Source organism: Phoca vitulina, unplaced genomic scaffold (genome assembly GCF_004348235.1).
Source record: "Phoca vitulina isolate PV1807 unplaced genomic scaffold, GSC_HSeal_1.0 scaffold2, whole genome shotgun sequence".
NCBI classification, from domain to species: Eukaryota; Metazoa; Chordata; class Mammalia; order Carnivora; family Phocidae; genus Phoca; species Phoca vitulina.
In genome coordinates, this window is record NW_022589705.1 from 79,228,105 (window position 1) to 79,248,748 (window position 20,644).

General features: G+C 56.5%; 1 protein-coding gene across 9 annotated transcripts in view; it reads right to left on the reverse strand.

Moving 5' to 3' along the window:
• Positions 1-498: 498 nt before the first annotated feature.
• PTPRU (protein tyrosine phosphatase receptor type U) overlaps positions 499-20,644 on the reverse strand; it is a 77,665-nt gene continuing 57,519 nt past the window's right edge. For 2 of the 9 annotated variants that reach the window (XM_032389556.1, XM_032389522.1), the window contains 15 exons: positions 20,143-20,218; positions 19,573-19,649; positions 17,878-17,895; positions 13,628-13,664; positions 12,902-13,059; positions 12,700-12,816; positions 11,813-11,967; positions 9,479-9,614; positions 8,831-8,980; positions 7,088-7,261; positions 6,071-6,211; positions 3,989-4,114; positions 3,696-3,853; positions 2,347-2,482; positions 499-2,084 (listed from right to left, as the gene is read on the reverse strand). In XM_032389556.1, coding sequence (XP_032245447.1) covers positions 2,022-2,084; positions 2,347-2,482; positions 3,696-3,853; positions 3,989-4,114; positions 6,071-6,211; positions 7,088-7,261; positions 8,831-8,980; positions 9,479-9,614; positions 11,813-11,967; positions 12,700-12,816; positions 12,902-13,059; positions 13,628-13,664; positions 17,878-17,895; positions 19,573-19,649; positions 20,143-20,218 — 1,722 coding nt within the window. In that variant the 3' untranslated portion in view covers positions 499-2,021. The remainder of the gene's footprint in view (positions 2,085-2,346; positions 2,483-3,695; positions 3,854-3,988; positions 4,115-6,070; positions 6,212-7,087; positions 7,262-8,830; positions 8,981-9,478; positions 9,615-11,812; positions 11,968-12,699; positions 12,817-12,901; positions 13,060-13,627; positions 13,665-17,877; positions 17,896-19,572; positions 19,650-20,142; positions 20,219-20,644) is intronic. The other 7 variants (XM_032389585.1, XM_032389566.1, XM_032389588.1 and 4 more) reach the window with 5 other exon arrangements.

A 20,644-nucleotide genomic window follows, 5' to 3' on the forward strand; every position in this document is an offset into this window, starting at 1 on the left:
CCCTAGATAAGTGGGATCATAATAAATTCTTAATTCAGATTAAAAGATGTTAGATCCTGAAGTCATTGGAATGGGTTGTATTCTCTTGCCAATGGAGAAACTGAGGCACAGGAGTCAGCCAGTGTGAGAACAGAATCAGTACATCAAGGAGCCAGTTTCCATATGAAGAAACGGAGGCCCAGAAGCACGATTTGTCTTGCCCAAGATGACACAAGTTTATGACAGAGCCAGGAGTGACTAGGATCCCTACCAGCTAGCCCACTCCTCCTCCACTCCACCCCTAGCAGAAGCCCGAGGCTGGGAATGGCTGGGATGACCACAGACAGGGTGTGTCTGTCTCTGTTGTGTGTTTGTAAACAGAGCCCTTTCAGCATGCCTGGTACCATACAAGGCACTTAATCATGACCTCTTCTGATCCTACCAGGGTCTTACTCCATTTTACAGAGAGGGAGCTGACTTACCCAGGGTCTCACAGCTGGTGAGGCCCATCCACCTGATCCCAAAGCCTGAGCCCCCCATGCTGTCCCCAAAAGAGCTCAACCCAGATCCAGGCCCCTGCGGGGTGAGAGGCAGCTCTGTGGACCTTTAGGGGTCTCAGGATGAAGCCCACTACCTGAGAAGCTGCTTCCAGAGGCCTGGGTGGAGGCAGCAATTGACAGAGTTCTCTAGAACCTGCCCCTGCAAGAAGGCCCCTGAGCGATGCTCTGATCCATACCTGACCATTATATGAATGGAAAAACCAAGGCCTAACTGGACCCAGGCCTCTGCCTCCCAGCCCAGAGCCCTCCCACTGCACTAGGAACCTGGGGGCAGGCGAGCAGGCCCCACTCAGGCTGGTCACACACACACAAGGCTGCTCTGTGGCATTCAGAGAGCACATTTATTTACAAAGCGCTTTACAAACATCAGCTTATGCCTCCCCACAGCCCCCTGCGAGGTAGGTCAGTAGTCATATCTACAGTTTACAGATGGGGAAATTGAGGCACGGAATGGGGGTGTGGCCTGCCCCATTTTAAAGAGATTTTCCCACCCACCCATCAAAAAATCATAAAATTAACAAAAAAGAATTGTTCCTCCATCCCAAAATACATGTTCTTCCTCTGAACTGTAGAAGTTGCAAGCACCCCGATCTAGTAGGGCCCTGTCCCCAGGGGGCAGCCTGACCAGGAGCCACAGAGACCTCAACCCCAAGGGCTGTTGTTCAACCTTGCAGATTGTCACTGGCCTAGGCTGAGCAGGACCCACCAGTGAGGCCTGAAAGGTACAGGAAGAAGGGCTGAGGTACCTTCATTCTGCAGACATTGGGTCAGGCAGGGAAGGGGCCCCCATGGAGAACAGGGCAAGGGAAGGGCAGATCTGGGTTCAAGGAAGCTCAGAGCACACATCAAAGAAGTAATAGTGGGAGGGACCATAAGCAAAATATCCCCGGGGGGGGGGGGGGGGGGGTGCAGCAGGGTGGAGGAGGGGACCATAGTCCCCTCTGGGGAGGACCAGTCTGATGTGCCCAGTCTCCCCAGGACCCTCAGGGGCCAGGCCAGGTGGGATTCCAGATGCCAAGCCCCAACGCACCCTCTATCTGTGTCAGAGGAAGCCACGCTGGGTGGAAACCTTGGCCAGCTGCAGGCTCTGCAGGGGCTCACTCATCTCTGCCAAGGGCTGGGACAGAGTCTGGGGCTTGAGCCTGGAGTCAAGGAGCTTGAGCCTGGGTCCTCCCAAGCTGGTAGCCCTGAGCCCCTGTCACTCCACCAGGCAGTGCCAGACTCACAGTGCAGACTTGCAGGACCCTGTGGAGGGGGGCTGGGCTGCAGCCGCTAAGCTCCTCTGTGGCCCACAGCTTGCCCATCATCGGACACGTTGAGAGGCCCTGCCCACAGCGGAAGGGGGCACCAAGATGGCCCAGGGCCCACTCTAGTGCTTTCCCCGTGGGAGCTGTAGTGGAGCAGAGTCGGGGCCCAGGTCTTCCTCGTCCATGCTGGGCCTGGCCCTGAGTGCACAATGCGTGCCCCAGGCCAGGGGCCCCGCTATCTTGACTCCAGACCCTCCAGGTACTCCAGCGCCACATCATAGCAAAAGTGGTACTGATCCTAGGGAGAGGGAGAGAAGGAATCATGAGCCTGGTCCCTCTCTGGTACTGGGGAAGGGGAGAATGAGGGACCAGAGGGCAAGCATGAACCCTGGCCCATCTTTGGGGGGAAGGGGCAAATGGGTTTAACTGTCTTGGCACCACCGGATCAGAACCCAAAGCCCAATGGGAGGAACCAGGTAGAGGACAGTGGTGTGGAGGGACCTGGCCGGGCATGGACTGGCAAGTTGGAAGTGGCTGGGCAGAAGGACAGGGCCTCTCACCAGGGTTTCCACCATATTGGGCTTGTAGTTCCTAAGCGTTTTGGCAGCAAAGAAAACATCCACCAGGTTGTGGCAGCGGATCATCTCCAGGACTGTGGCACACGCGCAGAAGGTGCCACTGCGGCCGCCCCCGTTTCTAAATGAGACACACAGAAGGTTTGGGGTGGGGCTCAAGACAGGGAGGCCTGGGGCCAGAACACCAAAGTGACTGGCAGGACCAGGGAACCAAAAGGGAGGAGGGTCAGGGCCTGCGAGCCCAGAGGAGAGGGGCGGAGCCGGAGTACCCCAGAGGGGAGGGGCCAGGGAACCCCCGAAAGGCAAGGGGTGGGGCTTAGGGAACCCAGGAGGGAGGGGTCTGGGAGCTCAGAAGGGCGGGGCTTAGGGAACCCAGGAGGGAGGGGTCTGAGAGCTCAGAAGGGCGGGGCTTAGGGAACCCAGGAGGGAGGGGTCTGGGAGCTCAGACGCTAAGACTGGCATCCAAAAGCTGTAGGCAACTAGGGAGGTAGCCTCCAGGAGAAAGACAGCAGGTTCTGAGGGAAAGGAGGCCAGACACACTCCAAGAGAAAGCCACGGAGACAAAGATGGAGACGGAGGAGGGCAGCAGAGCAGCAAGCAAACCCCAGAGAGCAGGATGGAAAATGAACATTGTGAGCACCAGTCACCCCCAGCACGCAGACACATGGTGAAAACACACACGTACACACCCACACTTCAAGGCAAACCAGCAGCCAAACACACAGAGACGCTTCCTATCCCGTCCTTTCCCTCCTCTGTTCCCTGCAACATCGGGATGTGGGGTTCCCCTGGGGAGATGGGGGATGGACTAGGCCCTCAGCCCCCATTTGAGGGGTCTCTCCCACTAGGACCAAAGGCCACCGAGGGCCAGGCGCTGCCTGACTCAGCTCCCTATCCCTGTCCCCGGAAAGCCTAGCCTGGCACTGCAAGGGTCGGTGAGCGCTGAGAGCACGAGAAAGTGGGGGTCAAAGGAGCGACTGCACCCAGACAGGAGTGAATACATGAATTTATGAACAGGGCATGTGAAGGGACGAATGACAAAAGTTGCACGCGTGCATGCATGAACAAAGACTGGAATTCTTTTGGCTTAAAGTGTGCCTCACGGAGTGAACAATTCTGACAGGACTCTAATTAAATTGGCAAAGTCAGACATCACACAGAGGGTGCTGGGCAGTTGCCCAGGGTTGAGTCTACACCCTGGAAACAGACTGGGTTCCTCCAGGGAAGATGGGGCCACCCGGAAGCCCCGGGGGGTTTAGTGGCAGCCTTGAGGCCTCCCCCCTCAGCCCCGTGTCTCCCGGCCCCTCCCCCAAGCCAGCAGGGCCCACACTCACAGGCAGTGCACGACAGTGCGCCCGTCCCCACTCTCGGCCTGCCACTTGTCCACCTCGGCCAGCAGGTGCAGGAAGGCCTTCTTGGAGTCAGGCGTGTCCCGGTACGCAGACCAGCGCAGGAACTGGAAATGCCGCACCAGCAGGTGCCCCTCCTGCAGCTGAGGGCACAAGTGGCCAGCGAAGGGTGGGGGGGAGGGACGGACATGAGCCCTGGGGTGACCTCAAGGGGGTCTCGTGAGGTTGCCCCCCAGCCACCACCCAGGTTCTCACCATATGGCGCCCAGGTCACTCACCCGAGAGATGTTCTGCACCCGGAAGACACGGGCCACCAAGTCTTCATCCACGGAGCCCGACACAAACTCCACCTCCATGAGGCCGTACTGCTGCCGCCCCGGCTCTGGCCAGTACTGCAGGCAGGGCTAGGGACACAGACACGGAGGGGAGCGCTGAGCCGAGCCAGGTGGGGGCAGCTGCCGCTCCTGCCCACCCTGAACCTCCACCCTGGCTCTGGGGCTCCCACACATCCTGACCCACTCACTCCCAGTCCACCTGCAGAGGTCCCCCAGCTTCAGCAGAGACAAACCCTTCATAGGTGCACGGGGACAATCCTGACTGAGCAGCTCCAAAGCCACACCTAACACGCTCACACGCGCGCGCACACACCCCTGCATGAGGCCACCTTCTTCCAGGGATAGGCCTCAGAGCACCCCCGCCCACCCCATCACCGCCCCCTCCCGGCCTTCTCTCTCACTGCCTTGCTCGCCAGCATCAGCTCACACAGGTGGGGTGTCCCTGAAGCTGCAACACAGCTCAGAACCCCCACTCCTGCCTAGGGCCCTACCATGGAGTCAGGGTCCCACGTGCAGCCTCCCCTCCAGGCCAGACTGGAGACAGCGGAGGGATGAAGGGAGTGTCTCCCCCTCCACACACACACACACACACACACACACACACACACACATGTCCTCCAGGCCAGTAGGTCCAGAGCCCCAGCTTCTAGCCTCAGTTCTGCCTGAAGTCCAGGCGAGGCTCTTCCCTCCTCTGGGCCCCGTTTCTCCATTTGTGAAACAGTCCCCAAGCTCCTCCCAGATGACTCCATGCTCCATCGGCTTCCCTCTCTGACCACGCCCACAAAGAGGGCACTACCTTCCTCTTTTTGCCTGGGGTCCCAGCCACTCCTTGTGTTTGGGCTTTTGCACATGCTGCTCCCTCTCCATGGATCACCCATCCCCCCTCTCTTCACCTGCTCAGCTCTACCCTCCCTACACAGCCCAGCTCAGATACTGCCTCCTCCAGAAGCCTTCCCTGATACGCTCTCCCCAGGCTTCTCTGCAGGGAAACCAGTGCCAGCTCCATGACAGCCCCTTCCCGGTGTGCTGCCATTGTCGGGGGTTTGCACCCTGAGTCCCCCTGGACCACGAGATCCGAGAGGGGCGGTGTATTGCTTCCTCCGTCTCCCCACTGCCTACTGCAGGCCTGGCAGGGAGTGGCCAGTGGAGAAAGGTGGCTGAATGACATCTGTGTGAGCCTCCCTCTAGGTCCTTCCCCTCCGCCTTAGCAAGGGCAGGTTCTTCCCACGTGAGATTCCCCCCAGATCCGTGCCAGGGACAAGAGCCCATTACACTGCAGTCCTTGGTCATGTAGACCACGTGCCTGCCTCGTAAAGAGCCCCGTTAGCAAGTCGTCTCAGCCTTTCAGAGACTGTCAGGCTCATTTTAGAGCAACTCTTCCCGGCCGCCTAGGACACGGATGTGCAGAGAGGCCCAGACCTAGGGGGTATGACCACGCGGGGCTGGAAGGCTGAACATCTGTACTTCCTGGCAGTGCCAGCTTTGGGGATCCCAAAAGAAAACCGGCGCAGCCCCCACGCGAAGCTCACCAAGCCAGCATCTAGACCCACCTCAGCCGCAATCTCATCGTCTTCATCCCTGCCACGCACTTAGCACCTACTGTGTGCTGGGCAGGAAAGAAACTGAGGCTCAAAGAGGCAAATGAACTTACCCAAGATCAGTCAGAAAATAAGGGGGCTGGAGTTTTGCCCAACCTCAAAGGCCCCCACGGTGGGCAGTTGAGTCCACCCACAGGCTCTGGAAGAAGGCAGCCTGGGGGAGGGGCACAGCTCTGCCACTTCCCAGCTCTCTGGGTCTTAATCTTTTCACCCGAAGCCCGTAAGTGCAAAGCAGAGTCCTGGGCATACAGCAGACACTCAATATAAAGCAGCTATTTCCCTCCAATCTGACAGCCGCATTCTACAGAGGAGGAAAGCAAGGCTCTGGGAGGAAGCGGGACCCATCTAAGGTCACAGCTGGGATCCAACCCTGGGCTTTGGGGACATGCCCTGGAGCACACGAGGCCCCAGGCAGCAGAGGCCTCACCCAGGCAGTGTTGGACTGGTGCAGCTGGTTGAGCATGACAATGGAGGTGCACCCGTAGTCGTAGACGAGCCGCCAGAAGTCCGGCGTGGTGCTCTGCAGCGGGTGCAAGGTCACAATGAAGGCCGCGCTCCGCGTGTAGCTCTGCAGGGAAACCAGGACTCAGCCAGGCCTGCTCACCACCTGACAGGGCCGGAGCCCCCCGCCACAGGCCGTCCTCCCGCTCTGCCCACCCTGAGCTAGACAGCTCTCCCCTCGGGGCCAGGCTGCCTCCGGGGGTCCATTTCAGAGCTTGGCTGGCACACTGAGGCCTGAGTGTTAGGGTGAGCCCCCCAACCCCCAGGCCCCTGGTGTTCAAGCCCATGGCCCCTGGAACGAAATACGAAACGTTCCCAAATGTGTGGTGACGGGAACATGGGCAGGGTAGTCAGAGGCTGGCCAAGCCTGCTCCCTGCCTCAGGGCCTTAGCACCTGCTATTCCTGTTGCCTAGAACAAATTTCCAAATGTTTACACAGTTCTCCCCCTCACTTCCTTCTGCTCTTTGACAGTCACCTCCTCAAAGGGGCCTTCCTTACCACCTCATCAAAAATAGCTATATACACACACTCCAAAGCCCACATTATATAGTTCTCCTGCCCGGTAGCTTTCTGTAGAAATTACCAGCGTCTCACATGCCACTGTATCTTTGTGTACTGACTGCCCCAACCCATCACCCACATACAAGGTTCAGGAGAGCAGAGATTTGGGGGTATGGGGGGTATGGTCTGTGCCCAGCACATTGTAGGGGTTCAATAAATATCTGTGAATAAATACATCTCTAAGTCCCTTCCAACTCCATGGAGGGAGGGTCTGAGAGCCCAACCCAGGGCCCCAGACAAGTGACAGGCGCTGACCCTGCTCCTGGTCCACCTGCAGAGTAACCCCAGCTTCCCCCCTTGGCTCTGCCCCCTGGCTCCTGAGCCGTCCCAGGTACTGCTGGCTGAGGGGGTCCCCGAGCCCAGGGCTGCCCGAGCCCTCACGTCCGTCAGGGCCGCATTGATGTAGTTGTTAGGGTCCCCGTCGGCGGAGATGAGGAAGGGCAGGCAACGGTCGGGCGGCAGGACGTCCATGCTGCGGTTCCTGTCCCGGTTCCGGGGCAGCAGGGCGATGCTGCACTCTTCCACATCCAGAGGCGGTGTGACCGAGTTCAGCGTCTACAGGTAGTGGAGGGAGCAATGGGGTCGGGGGGGGAGGGGTGAGTGTGGACCTCCAGTGTTCGCTGGGCCTCTTCACGGCCCCATGAAGGACACTGAGCTGGGCTGTCAACCCCATTTCATGGGTGGAGAACTGAGGTCCAGAGAGAAGGGGGCGAGGACAGGGACCCCAGGCTGGCTCCCGGTCTCCAGACCACACAGGCTCTGAACAGAGCTCTGGAGATCGAGTCTGCCTCCTCGCTCCCTGTGTAACCTTAGACAAGCTACTGTATCTCTCAGCATTATTGTTCTCAACTGGAAGGTGGGATAATAATACGCCTGCCTCAAGGGGCTATTGGGAGGCTTAAGCGAGATACTGCCAAGGTCCGAGCACTGCACCTGGCAGATGCAAGGCTCCCTACACAAAAGGCACAGTGAGGATCAGGTGCTTTCAGGCAGACAAGCCCTGAAGCCCCACATCTTCCACAAAGCGGCCTGCGGGGACCTGGCGGAGGCGGTCAGCCCTGTCGGAAGAGAACACAAGTCCAGGGCACCTGTCACACAGCAAGCCTGGGACTCTGGGTTATCTCCTCCACCTCATGCCTCCTACGGCCTGATCCACGGGGTCTCCGCTTCTTTCTCTTGTCCTTGAGGATCCCTAACAGTGAACCCCAGTCTCTCATGATCCCCAGCAGGGCTCCAAGAAGCAGAGGTGGCATTTCCTATGATACCATCTGTGCAGGTTCTCCAGGGTCAGGCGTCTAGAAGGGGCCAGCCCGCTGAACCCTGGCAGGAACCTGGAGTGTAGAGGACATCTGGGGCCTCTGCCTGCCCACGGACCACTCTGGGACTTCTCAGGAGAACCGGCCTTCCCCCATCTCTGTCATTTGACATGCGGACAGTGGCTCCAACCTCAGAACCAGGCCTGGGCCAGTCCATGTGTTCCTACTCTCTGGCCCAGGGACTGGCTGAGGGATGGCACAGGAGAATCTGGTCTAGGACTTCCACTGGGACTGTAGGGAATCATTTTTCCAGTCTCCTGACAGTAGGGATGACATGAGCCTGGCACTGTTGGGGACCAGGGTATGGGTCTGAGAAAGAAGCAGAAAACAGAGGACAGCAGAACCAAAAATAGACAGAGACTACGTCCTGGCATCATCATTTAAGCCCCTGGATCCAGCCATAACTGAAGCTGCACCATCCTTGGACTTTTCAGTTTCAAGAGTCATTGAGCTGGATTTTTGTCACTTGCGACCAAAAGAATCCTGATGAATACAAACACTATAAGGGCAATATTGACTTTCTTTCCTGGGTAAGAAAAACCAAAGCTTGGGGAGGTGATGTGAGTGCTCAAGGCTACTCACAGCTCTTCACTGAGCCAGAACTTGAACCTGGGCTCCCTTGATTCAAAGCATAGGCTCTCAGCCACTTGGAGGGACCACCTCCTCCACTGTCTCCAAGTCCTCCCCAGTAGCCCTACTGTCCCTCCTATAGCACTGAGGAATTCCCAATACACACACACAAACACACACACACACACACACTCACAAACCACACACACACACCTAGACACACACACTCCTGCCCCACCTGGAACTCTTCCCGCAGCTGGGAGGAATTACTCTGAGGATCAATGCGGATCATCTCCTTGTAGGTGGCCTTGAACTCGCTGACAGGGATGGTGGTTTCCCCACACAGGCAGGCCTCCAGGATTGCATCGTGAATGAAGATGTACTGCTCCTGGAATAGGAGGAGAGAATATGAGGAACCAGGAGGGGACTAGAACCTAGAGATTTGGGGGAGATGGCAGCAGGAAGCAAGCCCAAAGTTGAGGCAGGGATGCTAGAGTCCAACTAGGTATTAGTACAGGTTGGACCAACCCTACCTGAAACAACCTTCACAGATATGTTCACTTACCTCATGTTTCATCCCTCTAATACCCTGTAAGAAGCTCTGAAGGTGAAGGGAGAGCCCAGGGTCACACATCTAATGAGGATACAAACACCAGTAGATCTTACCTGCAAAACCTATGACCTTGGCCCCTTGGCTGTTTGACCTCACCCAACTGAACACAGTGGAGCTGACTTTGGGAAGACCCTCAGAGGTTGGCAGGCCAAGCTCAGGGATCTCAGCTCTAAGATCCTCTGACACCCCTCTGACACACTCCGCCAGCTTTGAGTTCCTCCATGAGGGACCCAAGTCCCAGAGCGGGCAGGGAGGGAGGGCTGCGTCCCCTACCTCTGTCTGGATCATGTTGATGCGCCGGGAGCAGAGGGTCTTCACGCAGTTGTAAATGTCCACGACGCCCTCACACTCCGCCATGTCCAGCATCACATCCAGAACAATGTAGCAGCCTGTGCGGCCAGTGCCCGCGCTGGGGAGAGAGCAGCCAAGGGCCCCGTCAGAGCCTGGGGAGGGAGCCCGGGGCCAAGAAGAAGGGAAGAGGGGGCCTGGGGTGCCTGGCCATGTCTACACCACACGGGCTGGGGGACAGAGAGATACCCCACCCCAGTGGCGAGGAGGAGCCGGGGAGAAGTCTGCAGCAGGAGCTGTGGAAATGTGATGCAAGACCGAGCTGGGGACGGGCCTTGGGAAGAAGAGGAGGGCAAGGGTAGCAACTGAGATGGGCAGAGGACAAAGGTGATGCCCAGAGCTTAAACTAAGAATGTTCTTGCCTCCTGGGTAGCCCCAAATCCACACAGCCTTCAAAGCCCCACACACTCATACCTGCTCACACACTCAGGGGAGCCTCCCCAACCCTCCCAGCAGATGTCATTCTTCTGAGCTCCCAGAGGAATCCGGCAGGCTCTTGTCAAACACTCTTCCTGCCACATGTAGCTGTCTCCCCGACCGGACTGGGAGCTCATCCAGAGCTGGGCTGTGTCGGACCCATCTCTGGGATGCTCAGGCTCAGCCCCAGGGTGAGCAGAGTCAGGGGGCAGAGAGAGGACAAAGATGACTCCAAGATTTCAAGCTTGAAAATGGTGGTGTCAAAGCACTGGCAAGAATGCGTAGTAGCGGGTCTCCTACCCGCCCCTGCCGGCGGCTGAAATCAGTACGACCACTTTGGAGGACTGGCAGGCTCTACCAAAGCTGAATGTTTGCCTGGCAGAACTTCCACCCCTACGTACGTACCCCCCAGAAACTTCACATGCGTACTCTGGCCCACACACATGCCTTAGAACGTTCTTAGCAGCTCTAACCGTAATAGCTCAAAATGACACAACCCAAATACCTATCAGTAGCAGAATGGATAAACACATTGTGGTTTACTCATCCAGCGGGACAGGATATAATATGGATGAATCCTATGAACATAAGGTGGAGGGAAAGAAGTCACACACCAAAGAGCACACGCTGTGTGATTCCATTTATACAAAGTTCAATAACACACAAAATGAATTCACGCTTTAGAAGTCAGGATGGAGGCTGCTCTGGGAGTGAGGAGGTGGGTACAGACTGGAAGGGGGCTCAAGGGCGCTTCTGGATGCTGTTAATGTTCTATTTCTTGATCTGAACAGTGCTGGTTATTTCACAGGTGTGTTTAATTTATGAAAACGGTTAAAGTTCTATATATACTTATTCTGTGTGCACTTTGCTTTAAGTATGTTATACCTCAATGAAATCTTATTTTAAAGACAGTATCTTAGGGACGCCTGGGTGGCTCAGTCAGTGGTGCATCTGCCTTCGGCTCAGGTCACGATCCTGGGGTCCTGGGATTGAGCCCCGCATCGGGCTCCCTGCTCAGTGGGGAGCCTGCTTCTCCCTCTGCCTCTGCTGCTCATGCTCTCTCTCGCTCTCAAATAAATAAATAAAATCTCTATTAAAAAATAAAAAATAAAGACAGTATCTTAAAGAAGCCTAAAGAAACCTGAGAAGTGGTGTGAGGGGAGCGGGCGAGGGAGGTAGGGGGTCTGCCACGTGGCATTTGGGAAGCTGAGAGGAATCCAAGCAGAGGAGCCAGGACCAGATACAGAGGCCGAGGACCTGTGGGCCCGGGGGAGTCGGTGAGACCCCAGGGTCAGAGGGGAAGCTCCCCAGGAGGACAGTGGGGGCAGGAACAGGACAGGGCCCTTCAGAGGCAAGAGAAAGCTGTGGAGCCGGAGAGGAAGCAGAGCAGAGGAAGAGCAAACGGGGGGTGGGGGGGGCCACAGGAGCCAACGAAGGCAGAACTTGGAAGAGAAAGGAGTGATGCTCAGGAGCTGCACAGGGCATGAAGGCCCCGCAGTGAGGAAAGCCCTCAGGATTCAGAGAAGAGAAAGCAAAGTCCTTCCCAGCACCTGGGCCAAGCCCAGCATGTAGGTGTGCAATGGGCACTGGCTGAACGGAAGCAAATGGAACCCAACCTGCCTGATGCCTCGCCAACCCCTCTCCCCCACTGCCTCCAGGGCCTCCACAGGTCTCGGGCAGCACACCAGGGCGCCAACCTCAGAGCCACAGTTTGAAGGGCCCTTGGGGGTCAGTCTCTCCTGTCCTCTGTCTGTGAGTAGGATGAACCCAAGCCTCCTCTCCTTCAGGGACCCAGAACCAACCCCACGCCCAGTCGTCTCGTCCTTGGGATCGAGGCCTCACCTGCAGTGGATGACAACGGGCCCAGCATCAGGCGGGGTAGAGGCCTTCACGCGCCGGATGAAGGCCAGCAGCCCTGTGGCGTGGTAGGGGACGCCGTGCTCCGGCCAGGCGGTGAAGTGGAACTGGCGGACCTCGTGCCGGGCAGAGTAGCCTCTCTGGCGAGACAGAGTCACTGCTGGCTCCCCTTAGTCACCTGCCGGTTGCTCACTGCTGGATCTCAATCAGTTAACCCCAATCGTGAACCAAGGTGTGGGTATTACTGACTCATGGGAGCAGCAAGAAAACCAGGGCCCAAAGAGGAGGGACTGCGGGTCCGAGGTTAGACGAGACAGACACTACACAGGAGTGGGGCCGGGGCCGCCCGCCGACCCCCCGCCTCTGCCTGCACGGGGCTGTGCGACCCGACACGTCACTGTGACTCTCTGGTCTTAGCCTAGAGGGGGCAATTGTCTCCTTTGAGGATTTTTATAGAGGATCACAGACAGGAGGACTCGGCCAGTCACCGGCCACGTGGCCTCGTGCGTGGCGCCGCCCCTCCACCTCACTTTCTTTATTTGTACAACGGGACTAACGGAAACACCTAATCCCGGCGCTTCCCGGGGCTTAACCAACACAGGCTCCGCACGATGCCCAGCGCCGAGCAGGACCAGCACCACCAGCCGCTGCCTTCAACTCTACCCTCTCAACGTCCTCCTGGGGTCGCCGGCCAAGGCGGTCCCTGTGCGGTCCCCCCACAGCGCTCCCTGCAGTGACGGAGCACCTGCCCTGCTGGGGAGGACAGCCGAGCCCTCCTCGCTGCTCCTGCTCCTGCCCTGGGAGGTGGGGAGGTGGACTCTGCCCCGCCTCCTCAGGCACCCCTGCAGGGACCAAGGTAACAGGAGACTCACCCGCTCGAGGGCGAAGGTGCGCACGACATACTCAGCTAGAGTCTCCGTCTTCACCAGCGTGATCTTGATGTCCCCGTACATGTCCGAGTCCTCCGGCCAGTACCGTGAGCATTTCACCTGGGGTCCCCACAGGCGGGCTCAGTGGGCTCTTTGCTGCCCCTCCCCCGGCCCGCCTTACCCCCTCACCCAAGGCCCTGCTTACCCTGCCCACCTCCACCAGCTTGGTGATCATGACAATGCTGGAACAGTGCTCCTGCCACACCATGCGCCAGAAGTCGTAGACCATCTCGGGCTTCGGCCCTGGGGCGCAGAGGGTGCTCATCCCTGAGGCAAGGTCTCCACCCAGGGCCAGCGCACCTGCTGCCCAGCACCCCCACCCCAGGCCAGGAGGCTCCTGAGCCCCAGTGAAGGCGTCATGCTCACCCCGTGCACACCCCACCCAATGCCAACTCGTGCCTGGGGGGCCCCAGGGGTGGGTAGGATCAGAGAGGGCCTGGCTGGCCGGAGACCCCAATCATCCCGACTGAAACCCAGGAGGCAGAGCCGGAGGGCTAGATCCTCAGTCTACAGCCCAAGTCTCCCAGAGGAATGGACAAATGAACGGTTGGGGGCAAAGACAGCCAGAGGGACCCAGGCAGCCCCCAGAGCCAGAGGCACCATACACACTTGGCAGGACTGAGCTTGCCTACCCTTCTGCATGCACCACCTCAGAGACAGACAGACGGCCAAGGGAACTACAGATGCACTGAGCATATCGGGGAGACACGAACACAAAGAGGGGCAGAGGCTGGCGGCCAGAAGCCGCAGCCAGACAGTGGGACTTGGGCAGAGAGACAGCAGGGAGGCAGACAGGGAGCCAAGCAGGTCAGAGGGAAGGCAGCAGGGCAGACGGCACTCGGCGCACGGGCGCAGGCAGAGGTGCAGGTACCTTGAGCGGCTATGAAGTGGTTTGACCTGTGGTAACCCTGGAATGGGAAAAGAGGCTGCAGTGAGACCCCAGGAGCGGCCCCTCGCTCCCTCCGATCTCACGTCCTCTGCCCCCCTCTCCCAGGTGCAGCACAGTCACCCAGGGCCAGCTGCCTGCCCTCTTCCCTGGGACCTCCTAACCGGGGGAGGGGGGGACCTGTCCTCCAGTAAGGACAGAAGAGCAGCTGGGACACCAGTGTCTTGGGTCCAAACCCATCTTTGCTGTGTGACCCCACAGAGGACATAACTCCAATATGGGCCTAAAGGGTCTCCCCACCCATAAACTGGGGGGATTAGCCACAGTCACCTTACGGCCCAGCTGTGTGGATACAAATGAAGTCCACGGTGATCCTGCCCAGGTTACCAGGGGGTCCCTGGACCCCAGGCTGGGTCTCATCAGCCATCCCAGCCCCCTTGGGGCAACCAGGGGGGCAGTGCCCCCTCCCCACTACATGTCACCCAGAGCTTGGGGGACCCAGGGGCTCAGATGAAGGCTTCAGGTCGGAAGCAAGCGAACACATGGGTTACTCATGGCCCTCAGATAAAATGGTTTTTAAATAATAATCATTTTTGAGATTATGATCTCAATTATGATCCCTATTATGATCACATACTGTGCTAAGCACTTTACCTACATGATCTCCCACAAAAGACAGGGCAAGAGCTACTTCATCCTCCATCCGCAGAGCCCTCAGGCTGCAAAGAGGACCCAGCCAGCCCCAACTCCCACCCCGGGGCCACAGCCAGCCCTGCCACCCTGCCCTCACACTGACACCCAGGGCACCCCTACGGGCACCACGGGAGGGGTAAATGTGCAGCAGCGCTGACACAAGAGAGAACAATCAAGTTCACACCCGCAACCCAGCTCCCCGCGCCTCGGTCAGACTGCCAGGGTTCAAGTCCCAGCTCTACCTCTCGCTAGCCATGAGCCCACGGGCAGAGCCCTTCATTTCTCTAGGCCTCGATTTTCACATCTACAAAATGGGAACGATTACAGTATTTACCTCCTTGGGCTGCTGTGAGGAGTCAACAAAGTAACATACCGTCAAGGGTCTGTCGCCACGGCCAGCACAGAGTCGGCACTTGGTCAATGGTACCTATTATAACTGCTACTACTTTCAAGTTCAAAGAGTAGCCCCGAAGATTCCAACTGTCAAGAATGGCTGTCAAGAATTCCTTGGGCAGAGGGTGGTTTCCTCCAGGGGTTAAGAATCTGCGCTGGGGGGCGCCTGGGTGGCTCAGTTGGTTAAGCGACTGCCTTCGGCTCGGGTCATGATCCTGGAGTCCCGGGATCGAGTCCCACATCAGGCTCCCTGCTCAGCAGGGAGTCTGCTTCTCCCTCTGACCCTCCTCCCTCTCATGTGCTCTCTCTCTCTCATTCTCTCTCTCACAAATAAATAAAATCTTAAAAAAAAAAAAAAAGAGAATCTGCGCTGGGGAGTCAGGTGGATGTGGGTTCCTATCGCAACTCTACAGAGCAGCTAAGTGACTCCGGCCACGTTATAAAAGGGCACTCCTTGGTCTTTAATGTACACCCGCAGCTCCTAGGGATCTTTTTAAAAGGGAGAGTCAGACTCAGAAGGTCTGGCATGGAGCCCAGGACTGCGCCTTTCCAACCAGCTCCTGGGGGGACCAGTGCTGGATCTCAAAACACACTGGAGTGGCCAGACTCTCAGCCTCCCGAGCCTCTGCTCCCTTCTGCAATGTGGGGGTAACAGTGAGACACACACAGCTCAGAGATCCTGCTGTGTACCTGCATACCATGCCCAAAACCCAGTTCCAGTTACCAACAGTGAAGAGCGTCCCAGAGGCACTGGGCCCTCACTGGCAGAACTGCTCCGAGCTGGCCTAACCCCCGGCCACTGCCTCTGCCTCAGGTCCTCAGCTGAGCTGCTGGGCAAATAGGGTCCCAGGGGAAGGCCCAGCAAAGGCGAGGCCAGGGCAGCCCTCCCACCTCCAGCACTGGTCAAGCGGGGAACAGGCTACCCCACCTAGAACCAGCTGGCCTGAGAATCCCACATGAGAGCAAGCGTCTCTTCGGATTCATCCAGCCCTGTCTCTCCGGTGCCTGGCCCAGTGCCAGCACCCAAGCTAGTCAGCAAATACAGTCCACAGCAAAACGAGTTTTCAACAGATCACCCTCCCAATCTGCATATTAATGTCTTCACGCATAGGTGCATTCTTGCACAATAAGAGAACACTACAATGGAAAGTGTAAAATGATCAGGTGTGAAAGGAAGGCAAGCAGATCAATCACCTTGAGCACACCCACTTTAGAGCGTCTGAGAGCGCACTGGTCCTCACCGCCCAGGCATCGCCATGTTCTGGGCACATCCCTACACCTGCCTGGAGCCTCTGCCTGGGTGGCGCTCGGGGACCAACCACCTGCATCATGGACAAGCACCCCAGGGCCTCCTGGTGCTCCCCCACAGGGAGAGAACCAGAGTCTAGTATGAGGGTCAAGGGCTCACGTGGGGCTTGAGGCCCAGCTCCATGCAGCCATGAGCAAGTCACTGAAATTTCCTAAGGCTCGGTCATCTCGTGCCAAATGTCGGTCCCTACTGCTCAGAGTATGGGAAAGATGAAATGATGTGCCTAACGTGTTGGCACAGAGCCAGGCGCCCAGCCAATGATACTCTTGTTAACTGGCATTTGACGATGCATTAAAGCCAAGTCTTCTATGGCCACTGAAGAGTGTTGACAAGGAACCAAGTGCGTTGTATGGAGATTGACATGGAGATTGACATAAAGAAATGTACCTGTATTCATCACCTCCTCATGGGGGCGCCACCACTGAGTATATCCACCCATTTCATGGGCCCATTACTCCATTTAAATTTGGGAACTTTACAAACTGTTGAAGCACACTCACAATAAGAAGGGGGGGGTGATGTCTGGGAGCACATTTGGGATAACTGGTCATCTCCAGCAGCTGTGACTGTGGGGACCTTTCACTTCGTATATACAGAAATGTGTATATTTCTGCATTGTCTTTAAGTTTGATAATGAACTGTATTTTTGCAATCTTTAAAAAACAAGAAGTATTTTTTAAAGGAGATAGAAAGATACCCACAAAATAGCAAACAATCCCATCCATCAGGCATCAGATATTATAAAAATAATATTCAGTTCACCCTTGAACAACATGGGGGTTTGGGGCGCTGACCTCCTGGGGAAGTTGAAAATCCACGCATAACTTTTGGCTCCCCGAAAACTTAACTACTAATAGCCTGGTTGACTGGAAGCCTTACTGAGAACATGAACAGTCAAGTAACACATATTTTGTATGTTATATGGTATTATATACTGTATTCTCATAACAAAGTGAGCTAGAGAAACAAAATATTAATAAAACCATAAGGAAGAGAAAATACATTTATAATTTATAAATAAAATATAAATAAAAATATAAACATAAAAATAAATAAATTAAATAAAATAAATTTAATAAAATAAAAAATAATTTATTTTTAAAAAATCCACAAGAAAGGGGACCAGTGCAGTTCAAACTCATGCTGTTTGAAGGTCGAATGTGTATTAAAAACCAAATTAAAGGATCACTAAATGAATAGGACTTTTTAAAAATATTCCTAGAAGGCCCAGGGATAGCACAATTTTTAGAAATAGAATACCCAAACTGCTCCCCCAAAATAAAACATTCAAAGTAGGACTAAATTGAGGGCAAAGTAATTAGGGTTGAGTTTCAAGCAAACTGACCACAAGGGGACTTGAACACCAGAGAAACTAGTTTTAAGGGGACTGGCGGGGCCATCCTCGCTTCCTTCAAGACGCTGACCCCCCAGCAGCAGCGATGGGGCACCCACAGAGCAGCTTCCCCCCTCCCAGCCCTCCCAGGGCCCCACAGAAGGTACGGCTAGTGGGACTCACTGGACGTGGGGAGCTGGGGCACAAAGGTGACAGAAGGTGGCGGCCAGTGAAGGGGGCCTGTGGAAGCATCCCAACCCTGATGCCCCATCTCAGGGCAGTGGAGGAGGGGATGGAATTGTTTACAATAGGGGTAGTGTCGGATCTGCAGCCCCGGGCGGCCCCTGGCCAGGCCGCTGAAATGGACAGTTGGCATTGGGCGCACGAGTAGAGGGGAAGGAGGACAGAGACAGAGAGAGGAAGACAGCCAGAGACCATGAAAGAGTCTGAGGTACAGCTGGTGAGAAGGCAGGAGGAGGAGGAGGAGACGGGGAGAGAGATACTTACTTCACGGTTTATCCGAATCTTAATGATGCCAGTGAGGGAACAGTACAAAGCAAAAGAGACAGATATTAGGCCAGAGGCAGATGGAGGTGGACGGAGCACAGGAGTGGCCAGGATGGGCGATGTGAGGAGGGGAGGCAGAGCAGAGACGGGGGCAGGGCTGGGCCGGAGAGCGGGGAGTGGTATGAGCCTGCCGGGGGCCCATGGGGAAGCCAACCGGGACACTGAGGAGACCCAGAAGAGGCCCCTGTCATTGAAGTCGCCCGAGTCTGAGAGGCCAGGCCCAGCCCGTACCCCAGTCAAGGGAGAGCATGGGAGGTGGGGGAGAAGGCAAGGAATTCTGGAAAATATGGGGTAGCATATTTTCTGGCCCCCAGGAGGTGAAGAAGAGGGAGAGGAGAGGTCTCCCACGTCACTGACTATCCCACCTCCCAGGTACACACCTTCCTCCTCCCTCACTCCTGCTGCTCCCTACTCCCACCCTTTCCTCTCCAGCCACCCAGAGCCGGCTCAAGCCCCGCCTCCATGCAGCCCACCGCGGCTAACCCTGGCCGTACCACTAACTTGCTGTGTGACGCTGGGAAAATCATTCCTCGTGTCTGGCCTGTGCTTTCCCAGCTCATCTGAAATGACTTTACTTGGAGATACGTTTATGTGTCTCCCCGACTAGAACCTGTACATTCAAGGAAAGCAGGGATGGTGCCTATGTTCACTGCTCTATCTCTGTTGCCCAGCATGATGCCTGGCACATGGTAGATGCTCGAGATAGATCTGATAAACAAATAAATGATTCTCTCCCGAACCTGGCTTGCTGTCAGGGTGGGGGAGTCTGCCCTGGGTCCCTGGGCCCTGTCCCATCTTGCCCTTGTCCACACCTGAGGAGCAGATTCATCACCTCTTCACACCTGAGCCCGGGCCTCCTGGCTGCCTGCCCTGTCCCTAGCCCCTTGCTCTGGTCCATCCGGACCCAGCTGCCGCACCGCATGGCAGGAGAGCCTTGTGGTTAGCAGCAAAGGCTTGGGAGACACAGACGGGCTGAGATCTGAGTCCCTTTTTGCCCACTCACTAGCTCTGTGACCTCGGACGAGTAGCTCCACCTCTTGGAGTCTGTCTCCTCACCTGCAAAGTGAGGTCGCGATACTAACTACCTTGTAGCATTATTTCAGGGATTATATAAAATGAAATCTTTGATATAAAGTGCTTAGCACAGCGCTTGGCACACAGTACCTGCTCAATAAACATGAGTTGTTATTCTTCAAGTGCCGCTCTGCTCACAGTCCAAACACTTGCAGCAACTCCCCAGGACCCCTAGGGAAAAGCCCCACCTCCTCGGCCTGCCACCTGAGGCCTTCGAAGTCCAGCCCCTGCCTGCCTGCAGCCTTCCTGTGAGTCATGTGAATCCCAGCTCCAAGCCTCTCGGTCCCTCAGTGAGAGGGGCTCCTTCCTCAACTCCAGGCCTAGCTGTCTGCCCACTCCCCTTCTTTCTGCTTCACGGAAGCCCCTCCTCTGTCCGCCCTGCAGGAAGTTTTCCTGATGGCTTTCGTCTGCCCTCCCCTCCTCTGAGCTCCCTGGCACTGACTGCAGGAGGTGGGGGCGCTGTGAACCCCCACGTATTCCCTGCCAGGTCGCTGGCCTGCCTGGGCAGTGCGCCTGGAGCGGGCGGGGCTGGGCCCGCAGAGATGAAGGCGAGGCACTCACGTCTATGTAGTTGGCGTTAATGTAGTCGGCATCGGGGCCTCCCATCATCGGGGGCAGTTTCACTCGGTGCCGATCATCTGGAAACACAAAGCAGGGGACCATGGGGTGGGCAGGGACTGAACTGGGGAGCGCAGAGCTAGGGCAATGAGGGGAAGCTTCCAGAAGGCCAGAGGTACGGCACAGGCAGGAGAGCCAGGGAACCTCGAGGCTCAGGGCTGACCAGGAGGCTCTCAGCACCAGAGGGGGCAGGACAGGCCAGGGGTTAGAACCTGGGCTGCGGCACCAAAGGAGGCCCAAGATCATTTGCTACTCAGGTGAGTATCAGCTGTGTGACCTTGAGCAGGGAGCTTAACCTCCCAAGCCTCAGTTTCCTTATCTGTAAACTGGGGGTTATAATATGTCCCACATCACTGGGTTATTGAGACAAGTAAGTAAAATAATAGGTGTAATAATCAGCACATGGCTCGGCATGTGGGAGGCCCTCAATAGTGGTCACTCCGGCTATTCTCCAACCCCACCCAGTTCCCTCCCACCCATGGCCCCAGACCCAGGCCTTTCCCCAGGACTCACAGGCAGGCGCAGGCTCTTGCCGGCTGCCCTTGACCTTGTCTTTCTTCTTTGTGGCATCCCAGCCTTCAAAGAAGCTCTGCCAGAAGGAAAAGTAAAGGGGTAGTCAGTGGGGCAGGGAAACCCCTCCCCTCATCAGACCCCATCCCCTAACAGGATGGTAGTGGGACCACAGATAAGGGCCAGATTCAGGGTTCAACTTGGAGCCTGAGATCAAGTCACCATATACCCCTTTATCAGCAAGAGACTAAGTTCAAAACCAAGCAGTGTGAGGGGAAGGAAGAGAGAAAAGTGGGGCAGGTGGGGGGGGGGTCGAGTCAGAGTTCACAGACACTTCAGAATGAGGGTCAGGTTTAGGGTAAATCAAGGTTTGAGTTGGGAAGAAGGTAAAAGTGAAGGTCAAATTAAGATTAGAATAAGGTGGTGTCAGAGTCCAGATGGAGGGAGGATGAGATTTGAATCAGAGTTCCAATGGAATTTAGGATGAGAGTCAGGGTCCAAGTCA